Raw genomic sequence first — 15,652 nt, 5'->3', positions numbered from 1 at the left:
TCAGCTCTTATATTCAGATTTTCTATTTCTTCTTGTGTCAGCTTTAGTACCTGGTGCTTTTCTAGGGATTTGTACACTTCATCTAACTTTTCAAATTTCTTGCCATCATATTGTTCGTAGTTTTTGAAGATCTTTTAAGATCTTACCATCATAGTTAGAGCAGTATTGCTTTATGTGTCCCTGATACTGACTATTTATACTTTCACTCTCTTCCCTCTTGATCATCCTTACCAGATGTTTTTCAGTTTTACTGGATTTTCCATAGAATGAAATTTTGGCATTGCTGATTCCCTTTGTTTTATGTTCCCTATTTCATTAGTTTCTGCTTTTACCTTTCTGCTTTCCTTCCACGTCCTTTCCATAGGTTAGATTTTGCTGCTCTTTCTCTGACATGATAGTTAGGATAGTGGACTTTCAGCCTTTTTCTTTTTTAACTAAGGCTTTTAAGATTATAGGCTTTACTCCCGGTGTGGTATTAGCTGCATACGACACATTTTGATATGCGGTATTTTCTATTCATCTGGGTCAGAAATAAGTTCTAATTTATATTATTTCTTTTTTGATTACTGGGTTATTTAGAAATTTCTTTCCTCCTTTCCAATCATCTGAAGTTGTTTTTTGTTTGTTTGTTTTGTTTTTTAGATTTTTGGTTTCTAGCTTAATTGAACCAAGACCAGAGAACATACCTTTCAGGGTTTTCTTTAGGGAAATGGCGCCAGGGAATTCTCTCTGTTTTTGTCTACAAATGCCTAGAACGTTAAGGGAGAGACTGGGCTTTGAAACCTACAGGAAGCCCCCCTTCCCACTTTGGTATTGTCACCAGCCTCTCTGAGATTGTCAGCAGGTTCGGGAGTGAGGGGGTGAAGAGGGAGGGCTGTGGGGGGGGGCCCTTCTTCACCATCTTGGGCCCACGCGGGAATGCCTGGCCTCACCCTCGGGTGCTCTGTCCTCCTCAGATATCTGTCTCCTGCCGCTCTGCCCAGTTCCTGCTGCACTACTTTGTCGGAGCCAATTACTCGTGGCTGCTGGTCGAAGGCCTTTACCTCCACACGCTGCTGGAGCCCACAGTGCTCTCTGAGAGGCGGCTGTGGCCCAGATACATGCTGGTGGGTTGGGGTGAGTGACCCGAGCCCCCAACCTCTTCTCCTAGGGGCCATCGGAACATATGAACCCAACAGATCCTTTGGTTTCCCAACTGGAGGGACCATCTGGGATGGATAACTCCTCAGGGATGAGAGCCTGAAGAGAGCGGGGGGCGGTGTGTGCACACGCACAGAGACGCACAGGTGCTGTAGACCCAATGCTTATGTTAAAAAACCAACAAGGTTTTGGGAGAATCAGATGCCATTCCTCCCACCCCGTCCTCAGCTGTAGTCACCTGCTTGGGCCAACATAATAAAATGCATAGACTTTATGGTTTAACCAACAGACATTTATTTCTCATAGTTGTGGAGTCTGGGAAGTTTGAGATCAGGATGCCAGGGTGGCCCAGTTCTGGCAAGGGCCTCTTCCTGGCTTGTAGACAGCTGGATTCTGACTGTAGCATCACATGGTGGAGAGAGAGAGAGACAGAGACCGAGAGAAAGCAAGCTCTCTGGTCTCTTCCTACAAGGACATTAATCCCATCATGATGCTTACCCCTCCCTCCAAACCTAACTACCTCCAAAGGTCCCACCTCCAATTACCATCACACTGAGGGTTGGAGCTTCAACATGGGATGGGAGGGGACACAAACATTCAACCCATAACACCAACTGAGTCTTCAAGACAAGATTTAGAGGGGCATCTGGGTGGCTCAGTTGGTCGGGCATCCAGCTTCAGGTCAGGTCATGATCTCACAGTTCATAAGTTCAAGCCCCATGTTGGGCCCGCTGCTGTCAGCCTGGAGCCTGGAACCCGCTTCAGATTCTGTTTCTCCCTCTGTCTCTGCCCCTCCCCCATTCTCTCTCTCTCTCTCTCACACACACACACACACACACACAAATAAATAAACATTAAAAAATTTTTCTAGAAAGGGATTCCTGAGTGGCTCAGTCAGTTAAGATTCTGTGTCTCCCTCTCTTTCTGTTCCTCCCCCTCTCGCACTCTGTTTCCCTCTCTCTCTCAAAAATAAAAATAAAGATTAAAAAAAATTACAAAAATTAAAAAAAAAAAGACGGGATCTAGACCCTGAAACCCCGTTGTCACAAACTCTTAGAGAACGTGACGCTGCAGGATTCAGAGGAAATGCCCTTGACCGACAACTTGGGAGACTTTGGTTAACGCCTTGGATTTACTCTGAGCTGCTTTGCAACATGTGGCAAATGTTTTCTCCTCTCTGCTTCCTGGTTTGTGGGACAGTAAAACAACAGATGGGCTCTGTGCCACCCCAGGTCTCTCCAGATCTCAGCCTGCAATTCTCTAATAGTTGGGCTTGTAACCGGATGTGTTTGGCCCATCAGGCTGGGGTGGGAGGCAGGCGGATTGAGTCACCCGGCCCCTAACTGCATTTCCCTGTTGTCTCCCCAGCCTTCCCGCTGCTGTTTGTGGTACCCTGGAGTATTGCTCGTGCACAGCTGGAGAACACCGGGTAGGAAATTCACACCCGCTTTCACACCTGCTTTCACCTGCTCGCAGCCAGGAATTCTAAGATATGCCTAGATGCAAGGATTTATGCCATTTTCCCAAAGAGCATAGCCACCCCCTTCCATTTTGGCTGTCTAGAATATGCTTAGGGATGTAGATTAAAAAAATCAAAGACCTTTCTTACAGTAATGAGTTTGTTAGCTTAGGTATACACGCAAAGTAGCACAAAAATCTGCTCAAATTAATGCAAAAATTGGCTGCCTAGGTTAGCAGTGACCCTCAATATGTAAGGATATGGGTACAAAATTGGTTATGGTGTCATTGTTCACAGTGGGGGGGGGCAAAAAAAGCGAACTGAAATGAGTGAAGGGGGTCAAAAGGTACAAACTTCCTTATAAAATAAGTAAATCCCAGGGATATGAAGTGCAACATGGAGACAGCATGGTGAGTTGATAATACTATATTGTATATTTGAAAGTTGCTAAGCAAGTCTATTTTATTTATTGATTTATTTAAATGTTTTTTTTAAATTTATTTTTGAGAAAGAAAGAGAGACAGAGACAGAGTGTGAGCAGGGGAGGGGCAGAGAGAGAGAGGGCGGGGGGACACAGAATCTGAAGCAGGCTCCAGGCTCCGAGCTGTCAGCACAGAGCCCGACGTGGAGCTCGAATTCTCGAACTGTGAGATCATGACCCGAGCCGAAGTCGGACGCTCAACGGACTGAGCCACCCAGGCGCCCCTAAATGGGTCTATTTTAAAGGTCCCTGTTGCAAGAAAAAATATTTGTAACTATGTGTGGTGATAGATGTTAACTGGATTTATTGTGGCGGTCATTCTGAAATATATACAAATATCGAGTCATGTTATACACCTGAAACTAATATAATGTTATGTATCCATTAGACCTCAATTAAAAAATAACCCCAAACAAACAAACAAAAAAGTGCCTGATCATGCACAAAAATGAGAAGCCATGAACAAACTGTGGCATACCTATATTGCGGAAGATTAAGGGGAATACTGAAAAAAACAGGTTGGTTCCGTACCTTTCGGCTTCTCGGGCTGACTCCCAATAGCACATTGCCAAGCCTGTTGTGAATAATGTATGTCATGTGATCATATTCTTTTCCCTCCAAATAATCATTACCAAAAGTCCCCTATGCATAATTAAGAATTTACTTTTGGAGGGGAAAAAAAGAATTTATTTTTGTGTGAACGTGGGGAAAAGTGTAGAGGGTCACGCACCAAGGAAGGGGTTTTAATCCTGTTTTTTCCCTCTCCCCCTCTCAGGAGAATCATGGGTGGGAAGTCAGTCCTTCTTCCAGAGGGTCTGAGGCCGTCACACTCAACCTTGTCCTGCCTGCTCTTTGCCGTAGGTGCTGGGGAACCAACAGGAATAAGAAAATCTGGTGGATCATCCGGGGGCCCATGCTGCTTTGTGTCATGGTAAGGACCACCCCGCCCCCTCTTTTTCCTCTCTGAACTTGGCAGCTGTGGGGCACCCCGCACCCCTGCACCTGCCCCCCACCAAATTCTCTGGCTCCAAATGAGCCTGGACCAGTTCCTTGGAGAAGGAGTCGCCGAGCTGTGAGTAGGATGTGTTGAATGTTAGAAGGAACAACTTGGAAACTTCTCCTTGTTCTGGCTCTGGGCTCAAATGCAGGCTTGTACGCACGCCTCCTTCTCTCTGCGTCCGTAAACTATGTATAGCAACCTATCTATCACCTGCTCGGCGACCCCGTATTGGGGGCTGTGATTTGTACGTGGGTAGGTAGGTGTCATTGTTCTGTTTCTTCTACCCACGAGGACACGGAGAAGATGGCAGGAGACTTGCCTCAAGTCCCAGTAAGTGGGTGCACTGGATCTCAGCCCAAAGGGACTGACTGGGGGCACTGGCACTTGTCGCCACAGCCCTGTGCTGCTGCCCCCCCCCCAATATTTATTGACTCCTGCCCACGTGCCTGATGCAGACCTGTCACGCATTAGTACCTCGCTTTGGACCATCCTGAGATTTGTCACTTTATCCACCCACTCCCCCCCACCCAGCTGCTGTCCCCAGACATTTCCACCGAAAGGTGGATGGTCACACCCCGCCTTGTGTCCTTCCAGATCCCTTACAGACTTCTGCTACGGTCCCGGCAATGTTTCCTCACATGTATGTGTCTAAAACCTGTCCGCTGCCCCCGTGAGTCCTGTGTTCTTCATCCTGGCAGCCAGTCCGGACAAATGGCTGTCCACATGGGCTTACTCAGCGAACGCCTGGGACCCACGCTCCCCGGCACTAGAACGTTCTCTCTAACCAGCCAGGCCCTCCCCGGGATGGAGCTCAGGCTCGGTGCAGCTGGAACCCCAGTGTTTACTCTGCAGTCCTTCTAGAGGAGACATCCATGCTTGTTATTGATGCTCTTGATTGATTCCCTTGGCTGCTCTTAGAAGCACCGTGGTGTCTTTTTTTTTTTTTTTTTAATGTTTATTTATTTTTGAGAGAGAGAGAGAGAGAGAACAGGGGAAGGGCAGAGAAACAAGGAGACACAGAATCCGAAGCAGGCTCCGGGCTCCGAGCTGTCAGCACAGAGCCCGACGCATGGCTCAAACTCACAAACCGCGAGATCATGACCTGAGCTGAAGTCAGATGCTTCACCGACTGAGCCCCCCAGGCGCCCCACCGGGGTGTCTTTAAAGATTCTTCTGTGCTTGGGTCTCACACCCAGAGATTTGTGTTGCGTTGATCTCGGGTGTGACCCAGGGATTCCAAGTTGCAGCCAGGGTTGAAGAACATCTTGTGACACACGCTCAATGCTCCAAGTGTAGCCCCCCAAACTCTTGTAGCTTCAGGTTCTCAGGCCCCACCCCAGCCCTGCTGAATCCGAATCTGCACTGCAACAAGATCCCCAGGTTTGGGGTGCACATCGAAGTCTGGGGAGCTCTTTGCCCACACACCAGTGGTTCTCCAAGCTGGCCGTGCGTTAGAAACTTAGTGACGCGTATTGTAGAGAATTACATCAGAAATTCTGGAGGTGGGGCCCGGGCGGTTGTAGTCTTACAAGCTCGCAGGTGGTTCAAATGGACTTCTCCTGGTCCCTCCTTGTTCCCGTAGCCATATTCTCTCCCCGCAGGGGAGCAGACAATGTGCTTTATCGGCTCATCTCTGATAAAGTGACCTTCACACTCTTGCTGTCACCAGCTACGCAGAAGTGGCCAGAGTCACCTTAGCTCACGGTGGCTCCTTGCTCTCCCATCCACACCTCCCGCTCCCCCCCATTGCCCAGCGAATGACACCGCCATCCATCTACCAGCTACCCAAGCCCCAAACCTGGGTGCCCTCCTGCCTGCTCTCCTCTTCCTCCCTGCAACATGGACTCAGACTTAAGTCATCAGTTCTCTCTCCAAAGATCTCTCCAAGCTGTCCCTTCTCCCCCCCCCCCCCCCCCCCCCCCGTCTCCATTGTTCTTCAGCCTCTGGGGATTTCTTGTGCACGCTTGTGCAAATGCCACCTGCTTGGTCTCCCTTCTTCCTTCTTGCCCTCTGACAATCCATCCTCCGCATTGTGGCCAGAGTGGTCTTTCTTGAGCAAATTTTGGTTACGTCTGTCTTCTACGTGTGTCTTTCTCATGGCGCACTGTTGCCCTCGGGCGTGCCTTCCAAACTCCTTAGTGTGGAAAGTGTTGTTATTCCTGGTCTGCTCATCCAACCGCAAGCACCCCACGCTTTATTTATACGGAGAAACTCACTGTTCCCCATATCCACGCTGCTGTTTCACTAGTCCCACATTTTGCACACGCTGCCTTCCTGCCCCCAATGCCCATCGGATGGCCCCGCGACTGGTGAACACTTAACTTCCTGCTTGGAGACTAAGCTCTTTACGAATCTCTCTACCTCTCAAATTAAGGAAGAGTCGACAGGCATGCCTGAAAGGGACACGTTCATAATCGTCCTCAGGTCTGTGAAGATCTTACAGAGGACCTTGCTGAACTATGGTTGTCTGTGTACAGGGTCTTGGACAAGAGGAATGGGCTTAAATAGAAATGGGAAAACTTCCCTTTGGACACAAGGAAGAACGTCAGAATCTAAACTGGTAAAACATTGGTGTGGACCACAGAGAAAGGCTTTGGGTTTTTTTTTTTTTTATCTCTGTCCATTTCCAAGAGGAGAGACTCTGTCCTGAGAAGCAGCCTGCAGAAACTCATGTCTTCCTCTCCCTCCCCCCACCCCACCTGATGTCTTCCTCTCCCTCCCCCTCCCACCTGATGTCTTCCTTTCCCTCCCCTTCCTCATGTCTTCCTCTCCCTGCCCCCACCTCACCTCATGTCTTCCTCTCCTTCCCCCGACCCCCCACCAGCTCTAGGATCCTATACACTCCAAGGACAGTGGGATTTGCATGCCCTACATGAAGTGCAGGCTTTGTGGTTAATCTATGGTGTGCTGACCTCTCTAGGCTGCTGTTTCATCCATAAAATCAGAGTTGGCCCAGACCAATGGTTCTCAACTGAAGGTGATTCTACCCCCTCATTTGGGCAACTCTGGAGATATTTCTAATCATCTCAACTGGAGTGGGGGTGCTGCTGGCAGCCAATGCATAGAGGCCAAGGGTGCTGGTGCACAAAACAGCCCCCACCACAAAGCATTATGGTCAAGAGTACTGAGGTTGAGGAACCCAGGACTAGACAGTTGGCTGTACATTATAGCTCAGGAGGATAAGGAAAAAGCCATAACTAACCCCAAACTGGACTCTACCCTAGATTGATGGAAACAGAACTGCCAGGTTGGGCTTCCTTAGCTTTGGAATCACACACATTCACTCTCTTGCACCTTCATTTAACATTTATGGAGCACCAGCTGTGTGCTTAGCTCAGTGCTAATTTCTTTCTGGGAGAAAAAAGATGAATTCCCCATAGTTTTTGCCCTCAGTCAGTTCAAATCTAATAGTTGTGATTTTGAGACTCATCAGACTATGACTGAGCCAAAAATTGCCTTCATGCTTAGTTAGAAGACCACATGTTACAGTTTTCCTCTGACCTGAGTGAATGTAACCCAAACTCCAAAATAAAATTCCTTGAACCACACATGGAAGGAACCAGGGCCCCTGAATGTCTTCATAGAGCAGAGCTTCTCCCATTGCAATAGAGTATTTAGTAAGCAAAATAATTAATAATAATAATAATAATAAACCTTTATTGTGTTTGGGGGAACAAAAAGAGTTTCTTGACCACATATTTTCTAGCTAAGCTGAAATACTAAAAATAACATAATAATCAAGATGTTGCTCATAGCATTTGGCATTTCAGGGCACTTCACAATCTCATTTCACCTTGTCCAAATCTGAGGCTGGTCCTATTCTCTAGAGGATGGATCAGAGGTTTCTGGGAAACCCCCAGGCCAACTCAGCCCCCCAGGCAGCATCCTTGTTGCCATAGCTGGGCTTCCCCCACCACCTCCAGATTGGGTCTGTGTCTACAGATCAGCATCTGGGCGAAGTGAATGAATGTCATGCTGGGTTTTCAGACCTCCCACCTGACTTTATCTACTGCCTTCTGGATTCTCTGTGTTTCAGAATAACATATTATGACAGCCTGAACAATTCAGATGCTCTGTAGGTCTTTCATGAGACATAGAAATTGGAGACTTCCCAATTCCCATCTTCTTCAGGATAAAAGACTACTACTTAAATTAAGCTGTTACCCCTGAGTGTACATTAAGAATAGAACCATTCTGGGGCACCTGGGTGGTTCAGTTGGTTAAGCGTCCAACTCTTTCAGCTCAGGTCATGATCTCACAGTTCGTGGCACCAAACCCCATGTCGGGCTCTGCACTGACAGTACAGAGCATGCTTGGGATTCTCTCTCTCCCTCTCTCTCTGATCCTCTCCCCACTTGTTTTCTCTCTCTTTTTTTCTTTCAAAATAAAATAAACATTAAAAAAAAAAGAATAGAACCATCCTGAAATATGGAATATTCTTATATCCCAGTCTCCTCTGCTCCCAGTAGAAAATCCATAAAGCTTTAATTAGTCCAAACCTTCAGGGTTTACAAAATACATACATTGTGCAAGATTGTTCTATCCATATCATAATTCCTGGAGATAACGGAACAACCAAATTAAACAGCCAGTTGAATAGCTTTTTTGAGCCAATGACTGAATAGACCATCTGTTGACTTTATGAAGTTATATAGTCCAATGCCTTCATTTGTTCTTACTGGATCTTCTCTAGCAGCCTCAGGACTTGGCAAAGCTGAGAAATCAGTAAAATTAGTCTTCACTGGTCTTGTCCCTTTTTAGGTCTTCCACCTCACCAGGAACCCAGGGGCGTGCTGTGTCCTCAAAACATCTCCTAATTTCCATATCCCCTCCTCTAAGAGTTACAGTGGGAATCTCTCCATACCCTGTATTTTCCCACCCCCTTAAAACTTAGTTTTGGCGCATCCCATCTTCTGCTTCCCATGGTGAAAGTAGGTCAGATCATAAGTAAGCAATTGAATTATCCATTGTGAAAATGGACACATGAATGAATAAGAGTTGGAGAAAATCCCCTCCACCCCACCCCAAGTGTTCTTTATCTTCTATGTGATGTGTACACACCAGCAGCGTTCTAGGGATGAACTATTTTAAACCAAAGGAGCAACTCTAATGGTAGGCATTTTAGTCCACACAGCAGGCCAGAAGAGGAGGGGTTGGGGTAGGTGGAGAAGCTTAGGGGTAGATGAAGTCTACTTCTGAGCCCCCTACTATGTTAGCCATCACCTCTTCTAGCACAGGACCTAAACACAGGAGCTGCAATGCCAAGGAAGTGTCACCAAGAATCTTATATCTGATAATGCATTCTGCACTGTCTAGGACCTGAAAGGGAACGTTATCTATCTGGGGTCCTAAGCACCCCCATTCTGATCACAGCATCTAAGAGGAATTGGCTGGGTTCTTGGAAGATTTCCTCCTTCTGCTCCTTTTCCTACTTCTGTACAGATGAAGAACAGTACTACCCAACGTGCCTACTGACTCTTGTCTTGTGTCTTGACCATGAACCCAAGCTCCATGGTCAACCAGGCTGGTGTTTCATCCCGTGGCACTGAAGAAGCACTTCCTCTGCACGGCCATTGGTTGATGCCCATTTTCTCATGTCTGGTCCCTGGAAGGCACAAACAACAGCAAATCCACATCCTCTCCATCACAACCCTTCGTATCCTAGGAAACAGTCCTGATCGAAATTAACTTGCTAAAATATGTGCCTTTCCCCAGTTAAGCTTACTTTACAAGAAAAAATGCTTGAGTTCAACAAATCACTAAGCCAAGGACACAACGTTTTCTCTTCATGAGGAAAAGCAGATATCCCATTAAAGAAATAAATTACTTGGTTGCATTTAGTTTGTATTTAAGTGTCCTGTTGCTAAATATTCCTTGGCTAGGAAGCTCCATCATTCCTGTTGGCTAGTGGGTTGGGATAAATAGCCTCTTGCCTGGAACTGTAGACTGCTAGCTTTGAGCACTGACTCTCCTGAGGCCAATAAGGCAAGTCTCAGTAGGTACACATTGGATTCTGGAGCTTGTGTTTCAATATGTGGTTCAAGGGATTTGTTTCCAGACAGGGGTGGGGGATTAGTACTGCACTGGCTCAAAGTTCATAGAGACTTTGATCTCTAGTTTGTAGACTCCATTAATTGTTACCCAATCACCGTCTCCACTGGCTCTTTTTTCATTGCAGAGAGGCAGTTTTGTCTTTTCCATTAAAAAAAAAAAACAAAAACAAAAACCTGTAACCCCAAACCTCTTCTAGCCCTGCACAGAAAAGTGATCTCCTTCTGTATCTCTTGTCAATTACTCTTTTTATTCTTCTGCTTCCCTTCACAGCCAAGCCTCTTCAATGTGGTCTACACCGGCCGTCTCCCTCTTTACATCTAGCTCACAAAACAAAGCATTGCAATCTACCTTGGGCTCCCACCTGTGAACTGCACCTTCTCTCAGCTCTTTGTTGCTAAATGCAGTCTTATTTTGCTGAAATTTCGGGTAGCATTTAAGCCTCCTCAAAGTTCTTACAGACATGAGTTTCCAGGACACCACTTCCTTGTGGTTCGCTCCAACTGCCCGGGCCTGTTCTTTCTCAATCTCCTTTGCCATCTCCCCTTCCACCATTCCCTTCATTACAAGGTGAGTCTCTTACCCTCTTTTTCTCCCAGCCTGCACAGCTTTTCTGGCTGGAGCCAGCCATCGCTGGCTCCATGCTCCAGCTGGGACCTCTCTGCTGAGATGCAGACATAAATATGTCACTGCCTTGGGACATCGCTTGTGTCCAAAACAGCTGGAATCATCCCTCTTCTCCCCACACCGCTCTTCTTCTTCCATGTGCTTATTCTCAGTGAATGGTAATACTGTACATCTGAGATCAGCCGAGAAATGTTGGGGTCATCTCGGACCTCACATCCAACCACTAACAAAGGCCATTTGACTCAAGCTCCTTAGAAAGTTCGAATCCCTCTCCTACTTCCCATCACTGATGCACCATGGCTGTGGCTTTACCTCATCTCTCCATCATCTTCCTCCGATTAGTGTCCCCTCCTCTGATTCTCCGTTAGTCTCCCCTCCTCTGATTTTGCCTTCATCTAATCCATTCTTCCCACAGCTTCTAAAATGATCTTTCTGAAGTTCAGAAATATAAATCTCATCGGGTAACTTACCTGCTTGAGATTCATCACCGGCTTTCCATTGCTCTCAGAAGAAAACCTAAACTCCTTCCTCTAACCTTGAGAAGACTGTGCAGGAGCTGGTTCTCCACCCCTACTCCAGCCTCACTTTTCACAGTTCTTGTTCTCATTCTCCAAGCCCTACCCACACTCAAATATTTGCCCTTCTACCTCTCCAAGAGCCCCACAATGTCTCACGTGGTTGCTGTCAAGGTGTTGGCCAGGGCTGTGGCCGTCAGATGGCTTGACTGGGGCTGGAGAATCAGCTTCCCAGTGGCTCATACACATGGTTGGTAAGCGGTGCTGGTTGTTGGTAGGAAGACTCAGTTCTGCCATGTGGGTTTCTCCACAGCCTGCTGAAGTGTCCTCACAACATGGCGGTTAACTTTCCCCAGAGGGAAAGAGAGAGCAAGAGAGACAGTACCAGGTGGATACCATGCTCCTGAGGACCTAACTTCAGAAGTCACATAGCATCCCTTACGCCATATTCTTTTTATTAGATGCACACAGCTAAGTCTAGCTCACGTACCAGAGGGAAGGGAGAAATTAGGCTCTGCCTTTCGAAGGGAGCACTGTTGAAGAATTGTCCGCCATATTCTTTTCATTAGATGCACACAGCTAAGTCTAGCTCACATACCAGAGGGAAGGGAGAAATTAGGCTCTGCCTTTTGAAGGGAACAGTGTTGAAGAATTGGCACACATAGTTAAAAATCTCTACCAAGGCTGACAACAAAGGGATGAACTTTCCCAACCCATGACAGGTGTGGAATATAGTCTAGGGAGTGGGGAACATGTAATTTCCAATAAATTCCATGGCAGCAACAAGATCTCAGGTTAGATACCAATAGGGCTGGAGTTCTTTACAGAAGGGAGGCAGTGAGTTTTCTGTTTCATGGAAAGAAAGGTAATTATCGGGTAAAGCTGTGTGTAAGTACCAGCTCCATCACTTACCTGCTGTGCGAACTTGGTAATTGTAATTGTTCCTCTGTGCCTCTGTTTTCTCATTGTATCACAACATAAAAATAGTGTGGTTTCCTCAGAGGATTCTTATAAGGATTAAATAAAATAATCTATGGATGTATCAAGATGGCCCTAGGAAGAGTGTGGATGACCACAGGCACATACTACCCGAATGGCCAATTGCCAAGTTTCCCCTGGTTTATCTGGATAAGGATCCAATGGCCAGGCCCCAGATGACCTTGATATTCATAACCACATGGACTCCATCATGTATTTACCCATATCTGCTTTTTTTTCCCCCCAAGGTCAATTTCTTCATCTTCCTGAAAATTGTCAAGCTTCTCATTTCTAAGCTCAAAGCCCATCAAATGTGCTTCAGAGATTATAAATACAGGTGAGTGGCCTGAGGTCAGTACCCAATGCTCCAAGATTATTTTGACCCCTTCGGGCTGTCCTGGTTAATGCTCTGGGAAGAGGGGCATGAGTTACATCAGTATGTCTATCTCCTAAGATAAGAGTATCCGGAAGAGACCCTCTTAAAAGGTGTCATGGTGTCGTGTGGGGTTTTTGCCACTGCTGAGGACCTTCTGGCCCCGTGGAAATGAAGCGAGTAGTCAAGGGTACACATTTCCTGTGCAGGAAGCTTAAAGTGCACCTAAGAATGGGTGGTTGAGCCATTTGGTTGAGCCAAAGGAGGGGCTCTAATGGTAAGGATTTTAGTCCCCGTGGCAGGTCATAGGCAGAGATGTGAGTGGGGACAGCCAGAGCTCTGTTTCTCTCTAAGGCTAGAATGGGGCCTGACCCACATGTGCTGGGAAGGTGGTTTTCCTGTTTAGCTGACAAACATTTATTTTTATTTTTTATTTTTTATTTAAAAAAATTTTTTTTTAACATTTATTTATTTTTGAGACAGAGAGAGACAGAGCATGAATGGGGGAGGGGCAGAGAGAGAGGGAGACACAGAATCTGAAACAGGCTCCAGGCTCTGAGCGGTCAGCACAGAGCCCGACGCGGGGCTCGAACTCGCATACCACGAGATCGTGACCTGAGCCGAAGTCGGACGCTTAACCAACTGAGCCACCCAGGTGCCCCTTAGCTGACAAACATTTAATGAACGCCTACCATGTGCCTGGCACTGAGCTTGGAACAAAAGAAAGGTACTATGCAGACCCAGTCTGCAAAGACCACACATTCCAACCCCAAGGACTAGTATATTGGCGTGAACATGCATCAGGGAGGCTGGTGCTGGCCACGGCTCCGGATTCTCTGAGTGACCTTGGGCAAGTCACTTGGCCTCTCTGGGTCTGATTTCTGGTGTGGAGAATGGGAATGTCACATGAGACCCATCTTTTGCCTGTTTGGAGGACCGAAGAAGGTCATAGATGTGGGTACTCAGTCTAATCAGATGTGGCGAGTGGTGTTTGCCCAGGATCCAGACCCCAAGTCCTATCTGCTTAAAACCCTTCTTCCAGGAGGTCCCGAAGGGTAAACACGCATGGTTCCACACTGGCAAAATATATGCTATAATTGGCCCAAATATTTTGCAAACACCCTTATCCCCAGAGCACTTGGGCTGGCTTGGACAACACAGAGCCACACCGACTCTCTTGGCGCCTCTGGTGGAGACTCTAAGTGGCTCAAAGTTTCTTTGGCCCTTTCCCAAGGCTCAGCCTCCAACTGTTCTGTGAGGGTGGAGGTCCAAAAGCATAGTCAGAGCTGTTCTAGTCCGCCCACTGAGGGTCCATTCAGGGAGGGCAGCCCTCTCACCAACCAGGTGCAGGGGACACTGGGGCATCTGGGAAACTGGAAAGAGAACATCGTTCCCCACAGACAGATCAGGGAGCAGACAGATCCCAAGACACCACTCTCCATGCAGACTGAGAGCCGGCACCCTGCTATTTGGTGGCCCCAAAGCCCGCCATGTACCACTGGGGCTCTCCCCGTGCTCCAGACCCATAGCGCCCCTGCAGTAACTTTCCATTCTGGCTGCTTGTAAGCGTCACCTGACAGCCAGCCTAAAGGATAGACTCGTGAGGCTCCCCACTGGGTATTCGGACTCAGTAAATGCGACATGGGCCCCCCCTCCCCCGCCATGTGGACTCCTTATGGAGCTCCCCAAGAGATTTTGATACACAGAGTGCAGGACCTCTGCCTCAGATGCCCTAGTGAAATAATGCGTGGAATTTTCTGGTGGGGCCGTGGCAGATGTGTTTCTAAGCAGCCTCAATACCCCTTTTTGCAAGGTCTCCTTTGGAGTTATCCAAGATGGTGGTCTCTAAACTTTTCTGATCATGCATCTTTTTCAGTAAAGAAATTTTGAGCATGCCTCTCATCATATGTACACATGGTCTGCTGAACTAATACGGACATTATAAAATACAAAAAAAAGAGAAAATTATAAAGGATAGATTAAATATTAGCACATAGAACTCCCATTATCTTTCCTTCTTATATTTTCTCCTAATACCAAATGGATTGTCTTGAATATCCCTGAAGCTCATTGACCGATTGGGAACCAGTGATCTAGGGAATCGTAAATCAAGATACCGGGGAGACCCTCATGGCCGAGCAATGATTCAGGACAGCTATTTTGGGGGAAGAAGGGATAACCTGTCTGACATACACAATCTATCTGGAAGGTTCTCTTTTCCTTTCCTAACTCTCGTTCAAGGATAAAGCTTGAAAAGAGGAACCTGGGTGCAGGGCCACCTGGAGACCCCCCAGGGTGAGCCACCTCACCTTGGCAAGTTTGCTACCACCTGGCGGCTGAGCTGGGGACCTATCAGTGTCCCCAAGTGGCTGAGACTTTAGAGGGCCGACTCACACACCAACTGAACTCACAAGAGACAGATACATAAACCGGACTCTACAACTGTTCATTCTTAAGAGACCGTGGAAGGCAGGGGTGGGCTGAAGCTTCCTTCTGGTGCCGTCACTCCTAGCTCCATTGGCAACAAACGATCCAGAAATCCAAAGCGGTCACCAGAGTCTCGCTGGTGTGAGTAGGGTGGTCGGTGGGAAGGATCACTGACTGTGAGCAGCCACCTGCCTGGCGAGAGCAGGGTTCATTCCCCCAGGGTCTCCACACGTAGGGTTGGGTAAGTCCAGGGGACTTCTCACTTCTCGGTGATTTTCTCCATCATTTTGGTTGGCCATCAATTTCCCTTTACTTACCCTGTCTCCGTGCAGAGTACAGTACAATTAAGTAGCTTGTGCTCATTAATGAGCAAAAATCCAGGCCCTGTCTCTCAGGGCACACCGGGCCACCTTACTTTACCGCCTGGGCTGGAGAATCCTCCAACGTCAATGAGGCAATTGCCCGTTTTTCTCTCCCAACAGCGCTAACACCCTCATTTCTAAGTTCCGTCACCCACGGTGGGTCATCAGCACCCCCAGCTCACACTGCCCTCTCCCTACATTGGAGGGGTCTCCCCCTCCCCCTCCAGGTCCCCCTCCAG

The 15,652-nt window shown here is 47.5% G+C and overlaps 1 protein-coding gene across 1 annotated transcript in view; it reads left to right on the top strand.

Moving 5' to 3' along the window:
* The window catches only part of GLP2R (glucagon like peptide 2 receptor), a 52,650-nt gene that overhangs the window by 22,288 nt on the left and 14,710 nt on the right, over nt 1–15,652 (top strand). The window contains exons 7-10 of the mRNA XM_049638105.1: nt 957–1,116; nt 2,509–2,569; nt 3,942–4,011; nt 12,500–12,588. Coding sequence (XP_049494062.1) covers nt 957–1,116; nt 2,509–2,569; nt 3,942–4,011; nt 12,500–12,588 — 380 coding nt within the window. The remainder of the gene's footprint in view (nt 1–956; nt 1,117–2,508; nt 2,570–3,941; nt 4,012–12,499; nt 12,589–15,652) is intronic.

The sequence above is a fragment of the Panthera uncia genome, chromosome E1 (assembly GCF_023721935.1).
Source record: "Panthera uncia isolate 11264 chromosome E1, Puncia_PCG_1.0, whole genome shotgun sequence".
Classification (NCBI taxonomy): Eukaryota; Metazoa; Chordata; class Mammalia; order Carnivora; family Felidae; genus Panthera; species Panthera uncia.
The sequence above is the reverse complement of the archived record's forward strand: the minus strand, read 5'-3'. Positions and strand labels throughout refer to the sequence as shown.